Source organism: Lepidochelys kempii, chromosome 6 (genome assembly GCF_965140265.1).
Source record: "Lepidochelys kempii isolate rLepKem1 chromosome 6, rLepKem1.hap2, whole genome shotgun sequence".
NCBI classification, from domain to species: Eukaryota; Metazoa; Chordata; order Testudines; family Cheloniidae; genus Lepidochelys; species Lepidochelys kempii.
The window spans coordinates 42,572,912-42,593,680 of NC_133261.1; the positions used below are offsets into that span (position 1 = coordinate 42,572,912).

General features: G+C 38.7%; 1 protein-coding gene across 3 annotated transcripts in view; it reads right to left on the minus strand.

The window, feature by feature from the left end:
* Positions 1-856: 856 nt before the first annotated feature.
* ELP4 (elongator acetyltransferase complex subunit 4) overlaps positions 857-20,769 on the minus strand; it is a 268,802-nt gene continuing 248,889 nt past the window's right edge. For all 3 annotated transcript variants that reach the window (XM_073347771.1, XM_073347772.1, XM_073347769.1), the window contains one exon: positions 857-2,038. In XM_073347771.1, coding sequence (XP_073203872.1) covers positions 1,907-2,038 — 132 coding nt within the window. In that variant the 3' untranslated portion in view covers positions 857-1,906. The remainder of the gene's footprint in view (positions 2,039-20,769) is intronic.

A 20,769-nucleotide genomic window follows, 5' to 3' on the forward strand; every position in this document is an offset into this window, starting at 1 on the left:
ACTTAATACTTTCTAAAGGTACAATTAAGCTTTTGATGAGAATTTCTGCTCACTGTTACATATAATGCAAAAGGACAAATGATGTTTTTGAAATCAATGGTGATTTAAGTATATTGGTATAAAAATGTAGGTGTCTTTTAGCTTTATGAAACTGACAGATCCATTCTGAAACTTTGATTAAAAAAGGATTTGCGTTTTTAGAAATAAAAAAATAAAATTGGCCTATCTTAAAAAAAAAAAAAGCAAGAGAAAAGAAATCCTGATTGTTACCACAAATGAAATAGCTGATGACAAAATAGTAGTCTTTTTGATTTTGATCACAAAAAATAAACTGGTAGTGACAGGATATGATGGATAGATTTGACATCCTGGCAAATCACTGTCATTGATTCAATTATTCTAATTCAGAATAAAAGCTGTATACAGTATGTGTTTATGCTACAGTGGAGTTTTTTAAGTGATTGACATTCATCATATTAGTTAGACAGTTTTAAAAGCTATGTCTTTGTTTTACACACAGTGTTGTCAAGAACAAATAAAGTAAAACCTGGATTGCATAAGAAAAAGCAAACCGTTTAATCAACTTTTCAGTTGGAACCTCATCAAAAGACATTAATATTACTATATTGTATTAAAATGTTATTTGGAAAATCAATTTCACTCTAGCCATATTATATCCCATTATAAAGATTTAATTTTGAAACCATAAGATAATCTAAAATCTGGTCTGGAAGTTCCATGGAGGACAATATACCCCCTTTCAAAATGGAAGTCTGCTTCATAAGAAATAATACAAAACAATTTAATTTACAGATCAGCACTGCCTAGTATGCCAAATACAAAGTAATATATAGGAGACGTTTAAAAATATATTTAATAGTTTTCCATTTGGGTATATATACACACATGCACACACAATATTCATAAGTTCACAAAGAGTATACATGATGGTATGGTAACATGAATTAGTTTTATTTTCTGTTCTGTTTTAGACCAACATTCTGTGATACTCTTCCCCAAGCTCCAATGCACTCTTCTGGTTTTCTAGCATTAATGTAGCTGTCAGTTTGAATTTCAATCTTGAATTATGTCTGTTGACATAATTTCATAGTGCTGACTTCAATTGTTTAGGATTACTGTTTTGAACTACACAAGGAAATCAATTCTTTTTTCAATGTTTAGTAAATTCCACTCAAGTGCATTTTAATACATTTATTAACCCATAAGGCAAACTAATTATCTATAATATATTCTTACTATGGAAAAATTCTTTCTTTATCAATTTAATTCTTGACACAGTAGAACACATATGAAATAGTGCAATGCATTTTTAAATGCATTGTTTAGGTACTCTGTAAAATAATGTCATATCTACTTTTGATTTTGACAATAATGATATTTTCAGATGTACACAATTATTTTTTCAAATAATAATAATTGCTAAATTTGGCTTTAAAATAAGATATGATTATGAATTCCTTAATCTCATTTACTAATGTTCACAAGACTGTCTAATTTATATTTTACATTATAATCAGTGTTTAATACAATCGTGATAAACAGACACATTTAGCTTGTGAAAAACAACACAGTTGGTATTGTTTTGCAAAGCATCTTGAACTTTAAAAATAAAAATAATTTTGATTTTTTATGAGAAGAACATTTTGTAAATTTCCAGAATAACAGTGCAATGCAGCATTTTTTTTAAGGTAACATGTTCTGTAAAAAAGCAAACAAACCACAAATGTCTTCCAAGAAATCAGGATGAGAAAACAAGGCACCATCTTACAGTGTGTATTTTTAAGGACTGCTGGGTCAAATCATTAAGAAAAATATTTTCATAAGTCATTAACAGTCATAATTAGAGTGTCATATAAATCTGAGTGAAACTGCTAAGTAGAAATCACTAGAAGTCCAGGTGCTTCTTGCCTATGGCCATAGCACCACATCCTGAGCTCAGCAGTTTGGTGGATTCTGCCAGATCCTGTTTGCTTGAGCGGCTCACTGTGTCTGACAAGTCTGGAGGCAAATGCAGTCGCTATGGCAGGAGATTTTCAGGAGAGAGTGGGGGAGAGGGAGAGAAAAAGAAAGAGAGAACAAAACAATTGTAATTAAATTTGCTTTAGATAGCATATTTCAAAATGCACTCCTATTCTCTGCTAAGCAATATTTACTCTCACATATCCAATACTTGTTACAACCATTTTTCAAACTGGTATCCACATTGATATGTTTCAAATGATATTTTTGCAAAACATTGTTTGATTGGTTGGGTTTTTTTGCAAACTGGATTAGATTTTCCTCATAAAAATTTCTGAAGTGAAAATCCAAGTTTGTGAAATTGATCTAACTCTGTAACTGTGGGCCCAATCCATCATCCCTTAAAGTAAATGGCAATTTTGCTTGAGTATTAACAGCAAGATTGAACCCCGTAATTGATATCTCATTACAATACAAATATTACTATATTTATTCTCTCAAACATTCTACACGAACAAATTATGTATTGTTACTGAGTTTAAAGGCAATAAGCAATATATCATTGATGACAGATATACTTATCACACTGATTATAACATAATATGAGAAGGTAAAGACTTGTCTATCTACTTACTCTGTTGCCAAATCTTAATAATAATACTTTGTATTTCTATGGCATATTCCATCTGCAGTTCTTATAGATTTATACACTAATGCGAGGTAGTACACACTGCATGGGCAGCAGGTGAATGAGCCATTGGAGGCTAGCCCCTGGCCTCTTCCCCCCTGCCCGAAGCCCTGCTCTTTCCCCTTCCCTTCCACCCCCGCTCCCTTGCCAGAGCCCAGAGCATCCCCCGGTCCCCGTGTGCCCCCAGCCCCAGCACGCTGGGTGGGCGGCACAGCCAGAGCACCCTCAACCCCAGCTCTGGAGCACCAGGCAGGCAGCGTAGCCAGAACATACCCAGCGGCGGGCGGGTGGGCCTTCCCCAGCTTCTCCGCCATGGAAGAGCTGGAAAGGAACTGGGAGCAAGCAGGAGGGGGCCTGAGGGTGGAGCATGGGCAGAGCCATGCCAGGCTGTTTGGGGAGGCATAGCCTTCTCCAGCCTATGATACTTACTGCCCACGATGAACTGATAAATCCACTTTACAGATGAGGAAACTGAGGTAGAGAGATTACATGGTTTGTCCACAGTCACACAGTTCTTGTTTAAGAAACCAGGCGCTATTTGTTCTTTCTTTCCTAATTATGTTAAATAAAAACGCTTTAACTCTGGTTCAGAGTTCTTTGAAATGGGATGTATGTGCTAGCTCTGATATTATTACTTAATGTTTGGAAAGCAAGGTGCAATCTAAAACTATGCTGTAGTTTTTCTGCCTATTTTGTGAATTACTGGCTTACTTTGTGGGTGATAGTGAACTAGTGAAACAGGTCATAGCCATTCAGAAGAGAGGTAACAGAATAACTTTTACATACATAGGGAAGTGATTTATAAAATTGGTCTTACGAAAGAAGAAAATTCAATAGCAGGCAAAGGCTGACATCTGTGACTGTCCTGTTTAAATTTACAGTTCTCACAACAGCAGGATAGCAATGACAGAGGTTGGCGGAAGTTGTCAGACTCCAGAGATTTATGTACATTCATATTCACTGTTTTTCTGAGCTATGTTTTTCTTGTATTTAAGTTGTAAGCTTTTAAATATATACATTTTTCCTTTATTCTGTACCGTCTTGACTTTTTTGAAGACTCTCCTTTATAGAAATGTAGGAAAATCAACAGAAAAGCAGCACCAAAAAAAGAAAATAGTTTTTATTTCAAATCTAAGAATCATGGAAACGTGGGACTGGAACAGACCTAAAGAACTCATCAAGTCCAGCCACCTTTGCTGAGGCAGGATCAAGTAAACCTAGACCATCCCTGACAGGGGTTTGTCCAACCTGTTCTTAAAAACCTCCAATGATGGGGATTCTACAATCTCTCTTGGAAACCAGAGCTTATTCCAGAGCTTAACTACCTGTATGATTAGAAAGGTTTTCCTAATACCTAACCTAAATCTCCCTTCTTGCAGATTAAGCCCATTCATTCTTGTCCTACCTTCAGAGGACAAGGAGAAGAATTAATCACAATCCTCTTTAGAACAGCCACTGTCGTATTTGAAGATTTATCAGGTCCCCACTCTGTCTTCTTTTCTCAAGACTCAACATGCCCAGTTTTCTTAACCTTTCCTCACAGGTCAGGTTTTCTAAACCTTTTATCATTTTTGTTGCTCTCCTCTAAGCTCTCTTCAATTTGTCCCCATCTTTCCTAAAACATAGCACCCAAAATTAGACACAATACTCCCGGTGAAGCCTTACCAGTGTCGAGTGGAGCGGGGCAATTTCCTCCCATGTCTTACACGCGACATTCCTATTAATACATCCCCAGAATGGTATTAGCCTTTTTTGCAACTGCATCACACTGTTGACTCAATTTCTGATCCACTATAGCCCCCAGATCTTTCTCAAACCAAGTCCCAGAAGCCCGAGTCAGCTGGCAGGGCTGGCCTCCGGTGTCTAGATGCTGTATAGACATACTCTAAGAGCACAGGAGAGACAGTCTCCCTCCTCTCAGTTCAGATGCCCAGATCTAGGACTGGTATGGCCCAAAGCAGCCAAGAATTGCAACTGAAGCATGTGTAGTGTGGACAGAATCTTCAGGGAATTTACCTGCTAAAATTAAAGAAGGGTCTATTAAACATGTGTGAACAGTATTTTTTCAGAGGCTTACGTCTTGGTGTATTTGAGTGGATTTTCACAATGCCAGCAAAAGGCACATCCCTGACACAAAGGCCACTTCCTGCCAAATTTCAAATCCCAGCTTCACAGAATGGGGACAGTAGAACCAGAATTATTTAACATGGGCAAAACAACATATGTTTCCCTAGTCTTGTTCTCAGAAATGCTTGAACTGTTTTGACTGAAATTTTCCAAAATAATGCAGCCAAAGGCAGACACCAGGCTTGGAAATTTTCAGCCCAAATCGTTAGTTTGCCAACATTATAAAAAATCCTACATTAAAAAAAAATTATTAAGTTTTAGTCAAGTACTCAAAAGTTAGGAAATTCCAGAATTAAGATTACCCACGCTACATTAATCATGCCCCCTTGTGTCTATATATTATGATACAGTCTTTAATTAAAAAATCACATTCTATTTTTACCCACATGGGTCATCAGCAGTGTTTAAACCAGTACCTTCAGAACTACAATGCAGCCCTCCTCCATCTGGGCTGAGGAAATAATTAGCCATAGTAGGCCATTATCAGCTATATGGACCAGACCACTAGAGGGAACATGACACACATTGCCAGTGCCATAACCATTTGTGATACAGAAGTGGAATGGCTGGTGTCAGGATTCTTGGGTTCTACTCCTGGCTCTGGGAGGAGAGTGTGGCCTAGCGATGAAGGCGGTAATTGTAGGCAGCATAGCTAAGGACACAGTTTTGGCACATTCATTTTGAAAGGCGGTACATCTGAGTGTATAAGACTTTTCTTATAGACCAGGTTTCTATTCCCAGCTCTGTCTGAAATGACCTTTCAGTTACCTTATTTGTAAAATGGGGAGAATATTAGATGTGTGCCTCCTAAAGCTGGGATATGAGGATGCAGGACAGGTCTGCACTAGAAATGTTCCATGTTATAGTACATTTGATAAAGGCATGGTTTTTTAAATAACATTTCTATACCAGAAAAAGGCCTTGTGTTGATGCAATTATACTGGCTTTTGCCACTGTTTACTCAGGGAATTGATATAAGCTGCGTCTACACAAGGAGAATTTGCCAGTATAGCTAGGCTTCAGGTAAGGGTGTTGAACTGTACAGAAATATTAACACTAGTCAACAGACACAGTGAGACCAGAATCCCTGCTACAACACCCAATGACTATAATGGGAATTGAAAACACCCAGAATTTCACAGGATTAGGCCCTAAGTGATCAACGGTAGCGTAAATGAGTTGCCCACACTCACACAGTGGACATAACAATTGAACACAAAGATATCTGATCTGAACACACTGAGTACAAACTTCTCTCAGATCTACATTGAGTGAGTCAGTGGCAAAATTAGGAACAGAACCCAAGGGAAGCAGGAGATCTTGGTGAGGGTCTCTAGGTGCTATTATTATACAAATAAATAAATTATAACTGACTTCTATTTATGTGCTCTAACCACCAGAAACATCCTTCTGCAAACCATGGTATATTAACACTTCCTTTATGGAAACAACCAATGAAATCTGATACTCTGTAGTATGAATATTAAAATTTTGGCTCATAACGTTATTTTTTTCAAACTTGAAAAATATCTACTGTAGTTATATATATCATATGTAAAATGTAATTATTTTTCACTGGCTAGTTAAACATTAAAATATTTCAGAAATCATACAGTTTGAAAATATTTGACAAACCTGCATTTAACAGACTTACTTGAGGACTGTAGGGGGATCATATATAGGTGCTAGAAGATTGGTTTTTAGCAATACAATACTACAATATAAATAAAAATAGTAATTCTTGTTCAGATTACTCTGTGATCACCATTATAAATTTTAATATAAGTAATTAATTTTGATATAAAGAAAAAAGACATTGTTAAGCTGTCTGGAGTGGCTGAAGAGTGTGAGTACCAAACTCAGGGCAGACTGTTCAGAAGCAAGGGACAAATCCCAAACTGGTTGTGAATTTTGTACTTAGATTTCACCAACCAAGTATCAAGTGTAAATTCCTCAGGCATCAAAACAGCCTAATCACGAAGTCACAGACAGTCCCCTGGACTACTCCAGTCTATCTTACCGCATAGACAAGCTTGCCTTTATGATAGATGGTCCGTTACACCAAAAATTACAAAAATATTCAGGTAATTCTCAATCCCAAAGGACTTAAACTAGGTCAATTGCCTTTTAGATCTTACACCAAAGACAATGCTTGTATCCAATCCTATAATAAATTAACTAAAGATTTATTAATTAAGAAAAAGAAATGAGAGTTATTTACAAGGTTAAAGTAGGTAAACACATATATACACAAATGAGTTATAGTCTTAGGTTTCAAAAGGTAATAGAAGATTCTATAATAAGAGAGCTCTATATAAACAATGCGGAGTCCGGTGGCACCTTAAAGAGTAACAGATTTATTTGAGCATAAGCTTTCGTGGATAAAATCCCACTTCTTCAGATGCATGCAATTCTTCTTCTTCATGCATCTGAAGAAGTGGGTTTTTTACCCACGAAAGCTTATGCCCAAAAAATCTGTTAGTCTTTAAGGTGCCACCGGACTCCTCGTTGTTTTTGTGGATACAGACTAACACGGCTAGCCCTCTGATACTTAGAGCTCTATATGTCCTTCAGGGCTAACTTAGACTAAGCACTGAGGATCTTTTGCTTATGCTTAGTAATCCTTGCCCTCTCAGAGTCCAAGCAGCATAAAGATACAGTGTCTTCTTGTCAGGGCTTTTTTATTCCCTTCCCCCAGGGTTCATGTTGATGGGACGAGTCCACATGCATGTCTCCTCTTCATGGGTCTGCGGAAGGAGCAATCAACAAAGTCTTTTGTCCTCTGATGTTCCACATTGGTTTGTCTGGTGTCTATAGACCTTTTGTTGGACAAGAGATAACACCTCCTGTGGCAAACTAGTATTTCACAGTTGATAATACTTCTCTCCTGACTGGTTAAGTAAACACTTAAATATTACCTTATTACATGGGATACAGATATTATAAGTGAGATTAATGCATGCAGCAACTCACAAGCATTTCATAAAGTATAAACACTATTTTAACAATATTAACAGGTGAGCCGGACTGGTTTCCAGCTACGTATTGGTCAAGGTTCAGTTGAGGCCTAGGAGGCTTTGCATGAGCTGGCATATGGTCTGCCAGTTTCACAGGCATAACATGCAAATCACCAAAACTCATCACAAAAGGCGGTGGGTTTGATTTGCTTCTTATTATCCCACCATAAGTTAGGAGTAACGCCATTGAAATTAACAGACTTATTGTACTAATTAACCATTACATTTGGCTATTACCAAGATAGCCAAAATTTTGAAGTTTTTGGCAATAAGACGACAACTTTTTGGCAATAAGATGACAAACCAAACCAACAGTTGTTCTCTTTATTTGGGTCTATGACCCAAAACTTGGACAAAAATAAAATAAATCCCATGACTCACTACACCTCACAATCATTTTCAGACTGTGGAGTTTTGGGTTATGGGAAAAAACAAGTGGAAAGTTTTAGGTGTTGTGAAATAGGATGAAAGGGAGGGGCACTGGCTGCTGGATAAGGAGGAACAATTGAATTCTTTCTCAATTTTTCTCTTTTTGAAAAAGAATTCTTACCATTTTATAAACACAGGCTGAGAAATATCTACTTCCCATTCTTCTTAGATTGTACTTCCTTGTTATCTCCTGTTTCCTCTTCTGCCTCTCCTTTCCCACCTATGGGTTGTTATGTATTCCCTCTACATCCCTTCTCTGTTATCTCATTATTAGCGCCTAGGAGCTCTAGCCCCCATTGACTAAGACCCCATTGTGCTAGGCACTGTGTGAACACAAAAAGACAGTCTCTACCCCAAAGAACTTACAATCTAAGTATAAGACAAGAGATAACAGATGGCTACAGACAGACAGATGTGGAGAGTACAAAGAAACAATGAGATTATATTGGTCATTATGGTAGACAGTGGTGTCAGCACACCACCAGTCTAATCGTTGTCAAGTTTTTTGTAGGCATCATGGAAAAAGGGAATTTTAAGATGGGATTTGAAGGACGATAATGAGGTAGCTTTGTGGATGTTTACGGGAGTTCCTCCAAAGCATGAGGGACAACACTGGAGAAAGCATGAAGGTGCTTGTTTGAAAATTTAACATGTGGGCAATGGAGGCTGGCATCATTGGCTCATCAGAGGCGGAAACTGACATCTTGACAGTGAATGAGAGATGACAGGTAGGACGAGGATAGGCCAAGAAGGACCTTTAAAGTGAAGAGAAGCATCTTATGTTTAATACAATAAAGGGGGGGAGCCACTTGAGTAATGCAAATTGACAGGGATAATGATAAAAAAATTATATTTATATAGCGCCTTTCACACAGAAGGATTTTTAAAAAGTACACACACACATGCTGTAGGAATCATCTTATGTGTCACATAAATCCCTTAACCTCTGAGCTGAAGCATGGTAACCATTTAATTACACAGGAATATTACAAAACAATAGAGAGCAGGATGTGAAGAATATTGTGTGAAATTCAAACCATGGTAGAATGTCAGAGAGGTACAATGACCAACCTGGAGTTTGCTAGGCACTCTGGGGCTAACACTTCCACTCTGGCAAAAAAATTCCATGGATCTTTAATTTGCACAAGTGATCAATACTTCCACTTTATAGCTTATCTGAAACATGACACCTCCAGAGGTAGAGCCCTCTCCTAATGTTATGTATGAGACATTGGTTCTGTATCAACTCAGAGGTAACCTACTGAATCAGCAACACCCCTTCCTGTGCCACCTGGAATTCTCTTTGAGGTACCGTCTCCATGGCCCTGATCTGCAATGATTTCTGTATAGGCAGACCCCCAAGCCCACGCAGAGCCCCATTAATATTGACCACATCCAACTCTGCACATCAGGTTTAAGCATGTGGTGGTATGGCTATGGGTTAAGAGACCAGCTACTATGCTCTGGGGTGAAATCCCAACCCTATTGAAATTAAGGTGAGTTTTGCCATTGACTTCAATGGGGCCAGGATTTTAACCCCATTCTGCACCACAGACTGCAAAACAAAACATATCCAAGTGTTTAGTAAGTTTCACTTTTGCAGTTCCACAGAAAGGAGCTACACAGGACCACAGGCAGGTCAAACTTGCAGGCAGGGTAGATGTGGAATAGGAAACATTGGGCTCTTTGTAGGATGACTAGGTAGATCAATGTAGATATAATTTACATGGAGCTATAAATCAAAAATCAAAGCATAGATGAACAGTGAAGTTTCACTAATGTTTAGTTAGCACACAATAATTTCTAAGGCACACTGTCAATTTGAATTTTTTGAAAGCCACTAATTATTAAAAATTCTAGTTTCTGATACAGCATCCTTTAAATAGTATGGCCACAATTCTTCTCTTTCAAATTATATTTCATAATTGTTTTCCACTTCCCTGCCAATGTTTATAAGGATATTTTCATCAAGGGAGAGTGGATGGATCCAAAAGCAACACTGTCAAATGTACTCAAGTCTGCCGTGTGCACTCTTGTCTGCCCACTAGCCTCTTTAACAGCAGCACTGAGGTAAGGCTTCACAACTTCTACATTTTGCCCTGGGACCCAGAAGGAAGCGCCAGGGAGAGAACAATGTTCCTTACTACTTCCGCCTCTCACACAGACTTCCGTTGCTCCCCAGCTCAATAACCTTGCATAACATTTTTTTAAAAAATCACAGATTCAAGAATTATTTAACGGATAAGAAACTTTCAAGTCTGCACTTCTGCCTCAGATGGTCAGCATGACTCATACCTTACTTTTCCCTGACCATGATGAATGAATGAATATTCTAGCTATTTCTTAACAGAGGTGAGCGGAGTAACCATGATTACATTCTGTGAGGAGCACACATTGGCTGGCTGAAATGGCAAGGTGCAATGACTGTCTGCAAAATATATATGATCAGAAAGTATCACAAAACTGCCCTCATTCCTATACAGAGATCTGCAGCATGAGAAGCAGGTCATGGTCACTTCATGCTTGGAGCTGCATGGGGTCATCCTATACACTTAAACATCTTTTAAATTTTTTTAAAATTAAAAATTCAAAAACAAATCTGTTGGTGACTAAGGAGGTGAAAAAAACCCCCCTCAACCCTCTCATCCAACAATACACAGAGTCAATCTGGAGAAAAGTGCATGCTCAGCAAAATATTCCTTCCTGGACTCTAAAAGAGAAATGGACTGCTTCAAGCACAACATTAATACCATTTAAATGTATTAAATCCCATACAGTCACCTGATTTTTCATAACACACATTCATACTACTTGACTCCACTACCAAGTGGGATTGAATTCCATCTGCTTACCGCTCTTTGTAAAAACAATACATCCTATTACATGTATCCCCTCTAATTTTATACCTTTGCTCCCCAGTTCTAGTATATCCAACATCCTCAATTAGATTATCAAGCTCAATATTTTAACAACCCTCACTGCTTTAATTACTTCAGTCATGTCACCTCTTAATGTATTTCAAGACTAAATAATTCTAATTTGCTCAATATCTTTTAAATCATTATTAATTATTACATTTAAAAATATATATAGTATAACAATACAATACCTCTGACTAATGTGTTTGGAAATATTTTATAGTGGGGGCTGTGCTACTCAGTAACATTTGGCATATCTTCACTTAAATGAAAAACGTAGCATTCCAGTTTTTGGCTGCAGTTTGCCAAAAGCCATTGTATGTCATTGGTTTATGGACTAAAGAGCTCCTGAATGAAGTTTACATGATGTTCTGATGTGCTGTATTTTGCATTTCTAATTGGTGTAGCTAAAGAATAGATAAAAAATCCATAATAGCTACACATCTCAGGAGCACATTATTTCCTACCACAGTCAATAATCTATACTTATTGACTTACCACCAAATCCATTTCTCTCTTAGCAAGTGCAACAAACAATTTATTGTTTTTTTGTTTGCCAAACTGTATCAGCATCTCTGGCTTTAACACAGAATACATGCAGATGAGGATTTACATTTTCTCCAGGACAGCAGAGTTTGGTTCATACAAAGATTTGATATGGAGGCTGCTGTCAACCTTCCTCTTAAGTTGTTACAATGTCAAGATTTAGTAGAGTTTTACAAAGATTTTTACAAAGATGCATTAACAAGGTACATCATAACAGTTCCTTTTAAGTCAACATACTATGTCAGTGCAATGTCTGTTGCCAAGTTGTCCGTGTGTACTTAGACTACAATTTATATGTACATTGTTGAGCATTTAATTATATTTATATAGGATAAGGTCCACAAAGAAGTAACATAGCACTGATCTGGACATATTGTTAAAAAGTAAGATTTACAACAATTTACATTCAAATCTCACAATATCACCCGAAATGAGATGTAAAGCATTGACAATACCACACAGATTAAGAACACCTACTTAAAGCTGATGATGAACTGCGTTTATTTTTAATGACAAAAGAGTAACATCATGCAAGAAATTCCAAGCTCACACTGCACTAATTATGAGTCATGTCATCATACTCAGGCCCCATCAAGACTACAACTATAGCTTAGCCCTGGGGCCCAGTAACAACACAGCTGTCTCTTGACCTACTTACACATAGTTATTAGTGTGGACAGTACTTAGTCATATCCCTATAAAGGGGCTAAAGCTGTGAATAGGCCTGGCTTTTAACTCAATTCTGGGACCCTGTTATGTCCTGTCCACATTACAAGTTTTAATTTTATTTTAACTAGCTTAGGGAGCATTCATGTTGTAATCAGGAGCCCTGACTCACTTATAGTAGTTGTGCAGATAACCTTTTTACTATTCAGGTAGCTGTAACTGGATTATACAAATGATTATACACAGCAGTTCTAGCATATAAATAAATAACTTTTTTTGAGAAGCAGCATTCTCTGAACAGCCATAATGAATTATTGTTAATATCAGCTGTTAAGAGAGAATATTTCCCCTGAGAATAGTTGATAGACATATCTTTACCTACATATCATAGTCCACCTTGTTAATGGCATACTGTTAATATGAAAATATTTTTTTTTAAAAAAAGTTACCTGTATAATTAACAACACTTTAGACTATTAAAATTAAAGGATTTTAAAAAATTATTTAGTTTTCACCATTTGTGGTGCTTCACACAGACTATACAATGAAAATAAGTCATTTTCACTTTCGTTACTAGGACACTGCAGTCCTGGTTTAGGTTTAAATAATGACAACCTCCCCCCCCCCCCCACACACACAAAAACCCCCATTAAAAAAATATTCATGACAACATTTTCTTTCATAATAGGTTTGTAAAATCTTTTTAAGGTTTTTTTTGTAAAACTTATGAACTTTGATTATAGTATTTGACTCTTTACTTAAGCTTTGCAGAGTATATGCTTTAGGGATAAGATAAGATCATACATGAAACATTTAACATTTAAATTCAAGCTGTGTTGGATTAGTCAGATAAATCACATGGTATTGTTTCTACTTTCTGACCAGATGAGTATGCAAATATTTAAGTGTGACTACCAATGTGGCAATTTAAAAGTTGATTTATTCAAATATTGGCTTATACGACTCTGAAAATCTTTCTGAGAGCATTTGTATCAATTAAATCCAATTGTTTGTGTGTTTGTGGAAAATGAACCCTGAAGCAAGATGGCTGAAGAGAATTCATTAAAAAAATTAAGCACTCCCCTACAATATGGAGGGGTTGGGAATAGCAAGCACACAAATGACTATGCTGGTTCTATGCCAGTTGGGGATTGCCTCATGCCAGAAGAATCTTCAGCTACCCATTTAGGGCCTGATTCAAAACCCACTGAAATAAATGCGAGTCTTTCAACAAAGATCAGGGCCTTATTGTACTAGGAACTGTACAAATACATAGTAAAATTCAGTCCCTGTCCTGAAGAGCTTACAATCTAAATAGACAAAGGAAGAAAAAGGTACAACATACGTGCAGAGTGAAAAATGTCATCATTTGCAAGTCTCATGTTAGAGCCACAAGTTTTTTGTTTACTTATTCTTAACGTTTTTTCATTGAGTTTTTGTTAGGAAAGAATTAGCTAATCAAAAAGACAAAAACAGGCACACTGAAGGGCGGGAAGTAAATGGAAAAGAGGAGGGGAAAAGAGGGAGTGAAGGAAGGATGGAGGGTAATAGTTAACCTGAAGTGAAAAGACTAAGGCCTTGTCTACACTACACAGTTTTGTCGACAAAAAGTCAGCTTTTGTTGACAAAACAGTGGAGGTGTACACATTGAAATGTTCCTCCCTCCGATGCAACTCCCCTGGTATGCTGACATAATAAAACCACCTAGATGAGCAGCATAGAGCTTTTTGCGATGTAGTTAGAGCGACGCAGTGTCAGTATAGATACTTCACTTAGTTATGTCGCCCTAATTGGCCTCCAGGAAGTGTCCCACAATGCCCATCATGATCACTCTGGTCAGCAGTTTGAAGTTTGCTGCCTGAAGGTGCACAGTTATGCGCCTCTCTCCTGTTTAAAGGCCCAGGAATTTTTGAAAATCCTCTTCCTGTTTGCTCGGCATGCACAGACCATACAGCATCTTCCCATCTGACCATGCCGGCTTTATGAAGTAGATGCTCTCCCGGGTGGAGCACACCAGAGCTGTTGGATCTGCTGAGTATATGGGGAGAGGAGGCTGTGCAGTCACAGCTTTGCACCAGCCATCGGAATTTTGATACCTATGGGCTGATTGCTGGTGGTGTGCAGCAGAAGGGGCATGGAAGGGACATGCAGCAGTGCCGTCCTAAAATCAAGGAGTTGAGGCAGGAATACCAGAAGGCAAGGAAGACCAATTGTCACTCTGGTGCAGCACCGAAAACATGCTGCTTCTATAAGGAGCTACATGTCATCCTTGGTGGCAACCCAACCTCCACTGCCAAGAACCCCATGGATACTTCCGGGGGACTTGGATGCAGTGGCCAGTGTACTCAACCCTGACGAGGAAGTGGTGGACGAGGTAGTGGAACTGAAGGACGATGTGGAGCACATTACAGAGTCATCTGGTTGTGCAGCGAACCAGGACCTCTTTTCCATTCCAGAGAGGTCTAGCTAGTCATAGAATCATAGAAGATTAGGGTTGGAAAAGACCTCAGGAGGCCAACTAGTCCAACCCTCTGCTCAAAGCAGGATGAACCCCAACTAAATCCCAGCACTCCAGCTCTGGCATGCAGAATGGAGGAGAGGAGAGTTCCGGTAAGTGCTCACTTTGCTTTGATACTGCATGGTGAGAGGAGACTGAGATCTCATGTACTTTGTTAGAGGATGGATAAGGGGCAGAAATTTACAACAGAGCCTGTCCATCTGTGCTGTGGGTACATGGCGGAAAAGTTTGTTAATGTATATGGGGATGTCCTGGGAATCCTCCATAGAGATTCTAGGAAACTTTCCTGTAGGTATTCTGCAATTCTCTCCCAAATGTCCGTTGGGAGAGCTGCCTTGTTTCTCCCCCTGCTGTAGAAAACTTTGCCACACCACTTGGCAATTGATTCTGAAGGGACCAGTGTGGCACATAGGTAAGTGGCATATGGAGCTGGTCTGAAGTCACACGCATGCAGGAGATGAACACTTGCATCCTGGGTTACCCTTAGGAGTGAGATATCAGGTTTTATTACCCTAGCCTGTTGAAAAGGGCACCAATATTCAGAATAGGGCCCTAGCCGCTTATAGTAACCCCCTTCACAAACCACCCCTTGCCCCCTCCACCGCGAACTCACCATAATTGGGACTTGCGCTGACCTGAGTGTTAGCCAAGGGACAGCGAGAAAGAGGTGTATGTAACCTTTGTGATTCACGGCTGTGAGCACACTCACAATACCATTTCTGTTCACTGTTTCTTTGGCTTCTGCAGATGGGCCCTTGACAACCCACTTCTCCACGATGGCGGAGTGCCTCCATCAGATAAGGTGGTAACCCAGGAGGAATAAGGAGGATATGTTTTATGAAGTGCTGCAGTCAACAGATACAGTGCATAGCAAAAAAAGAGTGTGGAGGGAGACAATCAACAAAACACTCAGGCTCAATAGCCTGGAAAGGAGTGGATGATAAAGCTCCTAGAGGGCCAGGCAGAGATGTTGAAGTCCCTCATTAGCCTGCAATCTGAGCACATCTGTGCCCGACTCCCCCTCCAGCCACTACAGAACTCTGGTCCATGCCCTCCCAAAACTCCCCCACCAGATTCCTCACGTGTTCCTAGTTCCTTACAGTAACCCAGGCACTCCATGCCTAGGGACTGGTTTTCCAATGAAAGCTAGAATTACACCCACCTGTGAGAGCCCCAACCGCAAGACTGTTCCTCATTTTCAAGTCCCCTGTTTGACTCAAAGTTTGTGTTTTATTCCGTTATTAAACTTGAGTCTTTCAAATAAACTGAGTCTTTATCTATGACATACTTAAATCGCTCAGTTCTAAAACTGAAACATAGTAAGAATAATTGCAATTAACGCTCATGAAGCAAACACTATAGGTGTAACTCATGGTGGCAAGTATACATTGCCTGGATGAATGAATCACATATAAACACATTACTGGGAATCATTGTCAAAATGCTCCTTCAAAGCCTCCCTGATTCAAATAGCTTCTTGCTGCACCCCTCTAATAGCTCTTGTATCTGGCTGCTCAAAAGCAGCAGCCGGCTGATCAGCCTCAGTGGTCCACCCCTGGGGAAACTTATCCCCCTTCGATTGGCAAATATTATGGAGAGTAGAGCAGGCTGCAGTGACCATCAGAATATTTTCCTCACTGATGCCTAACCAGCCAAAAAGACAGCGCCAGTGACCTTTTAATCAGGCAAAGGCACAATCAATGGTCATTTGGCACCTGCTGAGCTTGTTGTTGAAGTGCTCCTTGCTGCTGTCTAGGTTCCTGATTGTAAGATTTCATGAGCAAGGGGTATGTGGTGTCTCCAAGGATCACTGTGGGCATTTGCAGATCCCCCATTAGAATCTTATGGTCTGGAAAGAAAGTCCCAGTGTGCAGTATACAGTCCAGTGTTCCAAAAGATGCTTGCATCAGGCACCTTTCCTTACCGCCCCACATTGATGTCAGTGAAACAGCCCCGGCGATCCACCAGCGCCTGCAGGATTATGGAGAAGCAGCCCTTTCGGTTGATGTACTCCATTGCCAGGTGGTTGGGGGCCAAAATTGGGATATGTGTTCCATCCACTGTCCCACTGCAGTTTGGGAATCCCACTGCCTCAAAGGCATCAATTATTTCCTGCACATTACTGAGAGTCACAGTCCTTCATAGAAAGAGGTGATTAATGGCCCTCCACACTTGCATCACCACAGCCCACATGGTTGATTTTTCCAACCCCAAACTGATTTGTGACTGACCAGTAGCAGTCTGGAGTTGCCTGATGTCACACACTTATTGCCACTCACTTTTCCACAGTGCGGGCAGCTCCACAGTGCTGGGGCAAGCTCAACATACAATTCCAGGAAGGTGGTTTTGCGCATCCAAAAGTTGCAGCTACTGATCGTCATCCCATACATGCATAACGGTGGGATCCCACCACTCAGTGCTTGTTTCCTGAGCCCAGTACCAACTGTCCACTGTAGCAAGCTGTTCTGTGAATGCCAACAGCAACCTTGTCGTGATTTCACTATGACTCTCCGAAAGAATGCACCAACTCTGTGACTCCACCAGATCTTCTTCTTCAGGATTCCACACCCGTATCTGTCTTTGATTTTGTTGCAGGACTCCGACTCTGATCCATCTACAGTATTCTTAGAGCCGTTTAGTCCAAATTGTATATGCTATGGAACACAATACACTCTTGGTTCCACAATAAGTAGATTTTGAATTAAGGAACAGGTAGTCCAGTGTCAGAGGTGCTGGGCCTGATTACTCTGCAAGGCAAGGATGACCTTGGGTCTCCCTGATGGAAAAGAGATGTTGAAAGAAGAGCTTCCAGCCTCCCCACCAAATCTATATGCATACATACAAAGCTATACATGTAGAAAGGACAAGGAAAGAAAATCTTAGCCCTACAAAGACATACGATTTAGACCCAAGAAGAATAACTTATTGAGAGCTGCAAAAAGTTTCAGATAAGTTGGATATGCATCTGAACATTTGAGGACTTATCCAAAGCAAACCTTTGAAGTTTCTGGTCACTTATTAAACTTGTGTCTCAGTTTAAGTATTACTTTGCTACACTACAGAAAACTCTCAGATATACATTTACAAAACCAAAATGAAATGTTTTATTTTATATGGGGAACACAAATATAGTGCATAAAGCCAGTAAAACTGCTTTTTGCCCATGGCTAAAACTATCCAGATAGATTTCAACAATTTTTTTCCTACAAAAGGCTCCACTCTAAGACTGATAACTTGTATTGCCAAGTTGCAGCTTCAAGTGAATTTTAATGCCTGAGTTACCAACTCAGAAAGACAGGGTTTATAACAGAAATACCAACAAACTCCTAACTTTAACAGTGCTGCTAGCTATCCCTTTCGTACACACACACACAGTCTCCATATAATTTCAAATATTTTGTTTATATGGATCCTATGCAGTTTAATTTTAGAAAAAAGGTGCTTTCTTTGCAGGGAAAAGGAGGGAGGGGTTCTGAAAATTTGGCAATAGCCCAGATATAGACTGTTCCAGTGTTGCTTCAACAGATTTTTTTCAGGGCCTAAGTATGTTGATAGTTTTGGTCCAGGCTTTTATTATAAAAATGCGCCACTTTTCATACATGTATACAAGCACATACATTATATATATGCACACATAAATCCATATATATATATATATATATCTATATCTATATCCATCTACACATATGTACAGCCATAAGAAAATGAGAGTGTATTCATATGTGAACTACTACTAATAGCATAATGGCCAATGTGTTTGCCTACATAATCCCTCCAATGTATGCAGTTCATTGCTCTATAAAGCATTGAGACACAGTGTATGAACTATATTGTATAAATGCCAGTGTAAAACACACATACATGTCCCTGTATAAATCTATTTTTGGAGACCAGTATTTATAGGTTTTGCAAGTTGCTGGTTATGAAGGAGGAATTTTTAATGGGGCTAAATTTAAGTGTTAGCTGGGGGGTATTGTTGTCTTATATTGGGAGCAGCCTTATGCTCAGTAGTTCTATTTACTTTTTCAGGCTAGCCAGAATTAGAAAATTCCCATTGCTAGGCAGCCTAGCACATCTGTGAAGCATTTCTGGGCATTCAGAACTGAAGCATGTGCTGCCCAAAAGGAGGATTCATTACAGTATGTTATTTAGCCCTCAAACCCCCTTTCCCAAAACAGTGCAAGTTCTTTAGTAGGAGGAAATCATCCTTATCTTAAGCAGAAACATTTACATGACCAGAACACAACAATTAGCACATTTGTAAAGCTCCAGGGATAGGAACGATTTAATAGTTTTTGAAGCAGACTAATTTTCTGGAGCTTTTAATCTTATTTTATTTTGTTTTGCATGCATGGACAAGTTCTTCTTTGCTACAAGTATTTTCTATGCCTTCCTGGCAGGATTATTCTGAGTAGAAAAATAAATAATTTCATTACTTAATGTTTCAAAGTACTATTGTGGTGAAAGTGCTACATAAGTGAAAATATTGAGTTCTTTAAAAAATATGTATTGCCGATATATTGAACATATTGCTTTCTGAACTTCTGTATATTTATAATCAAAGACAGCCAAATAGAATTGCCCATTTTATCTATATTTGCACCAGCTCAATTCATGACCTAAATATCTCAGACATGCACTAGTGGTTTTCTTCACTTTTCGTGCACCAAACTAAGACAAATGTCACATAAGACAGGAAAAATACCTGTATAATTTCCTTCCTTTACTAAAGATCAGTGTTGATAAACATAGGTACCATATATATATATATATAATCTAATCTATATATATATATATCAGCTCTTAAATCTCTTAAATGAGGCTACAGAAGTCATGTCATTCATATTCTAACATCTCATCTGCTCAATAGGAACCAGTACACAGTCTACTATCTAAATCTTCTGTGAGCAGTCTTTTACAGTGTTACCTTAGACTTCAACAGTTACTGAAAAGTAATTTAAAACCCCCAATACGTCGATCAACTGTATAGTTCTGAAAGCATGCTGTGTCATAGTTTTGCATCACTCCTGTTTATGTAATCCTCAGTGTAAAAATCACATTGGTGATCAAGCAGTCATGCTGAAGTCCCTTTGGCAAACTAGTACAGCAAAACAATTCTGCACAGAAAGAAGAACTACTGGGTAAGGGCTAAAGGACAGGCCACACTAATTCAGAACTGTAACTTTTCTTTTTAAGTGATTTTGTATTTAAGACTTGATTGGTAAAGTGATTTCAGTGTTACCTCAATATGGAAATTCTACTTTAAAATCCTGAGTTAAATATGATGATAGGAAATTGATAATAATTCAAAAGTACCAGACTAAAGCAAAACTTTAAAGAATGATTAGGGAAAGAAGTCTATTGCCTGGATGTTTTGGGGCTTTACCATTTGAAAAGATTTCTACAGATAAGATCAGCAAGAGAAAACTATTTCTTAATGAAACTCAGCTGTATGTCAAGCCTCAGGTATTTTCTTTTACAGGTTTTTAAAATGTATTTACTTTTGTGATTCTTACGTTTTAGTAAGAATTATTTTGAGTTCAGAATTTCTTCCATTTCACTTCTCTTTACCCTTAATACAAATAAATCTCTTTAGAGCAATAAGGTCTTTAAAAACCCTTACTGTTTAGAACTGCCAACACTAGAACTGCCAATCCAGTGGGCTACACTAGATGATCTGATGCCAGACAGAAAAACCTGCCTCAAGTTTTCATCCCAAGAGAGGCAGGGTGCTTTGAAGAGAGAACACTTCATTTTACAAGCCAGAAGCTTGCTGCTATTCATCCAAAGACTCTTGACTGCTGTAGTTTCTGACCCATAGCATGAAAATTCACTCTGTTGACATTACATTATGAGATTGGTGGGTGGGAGAGGGAGGGG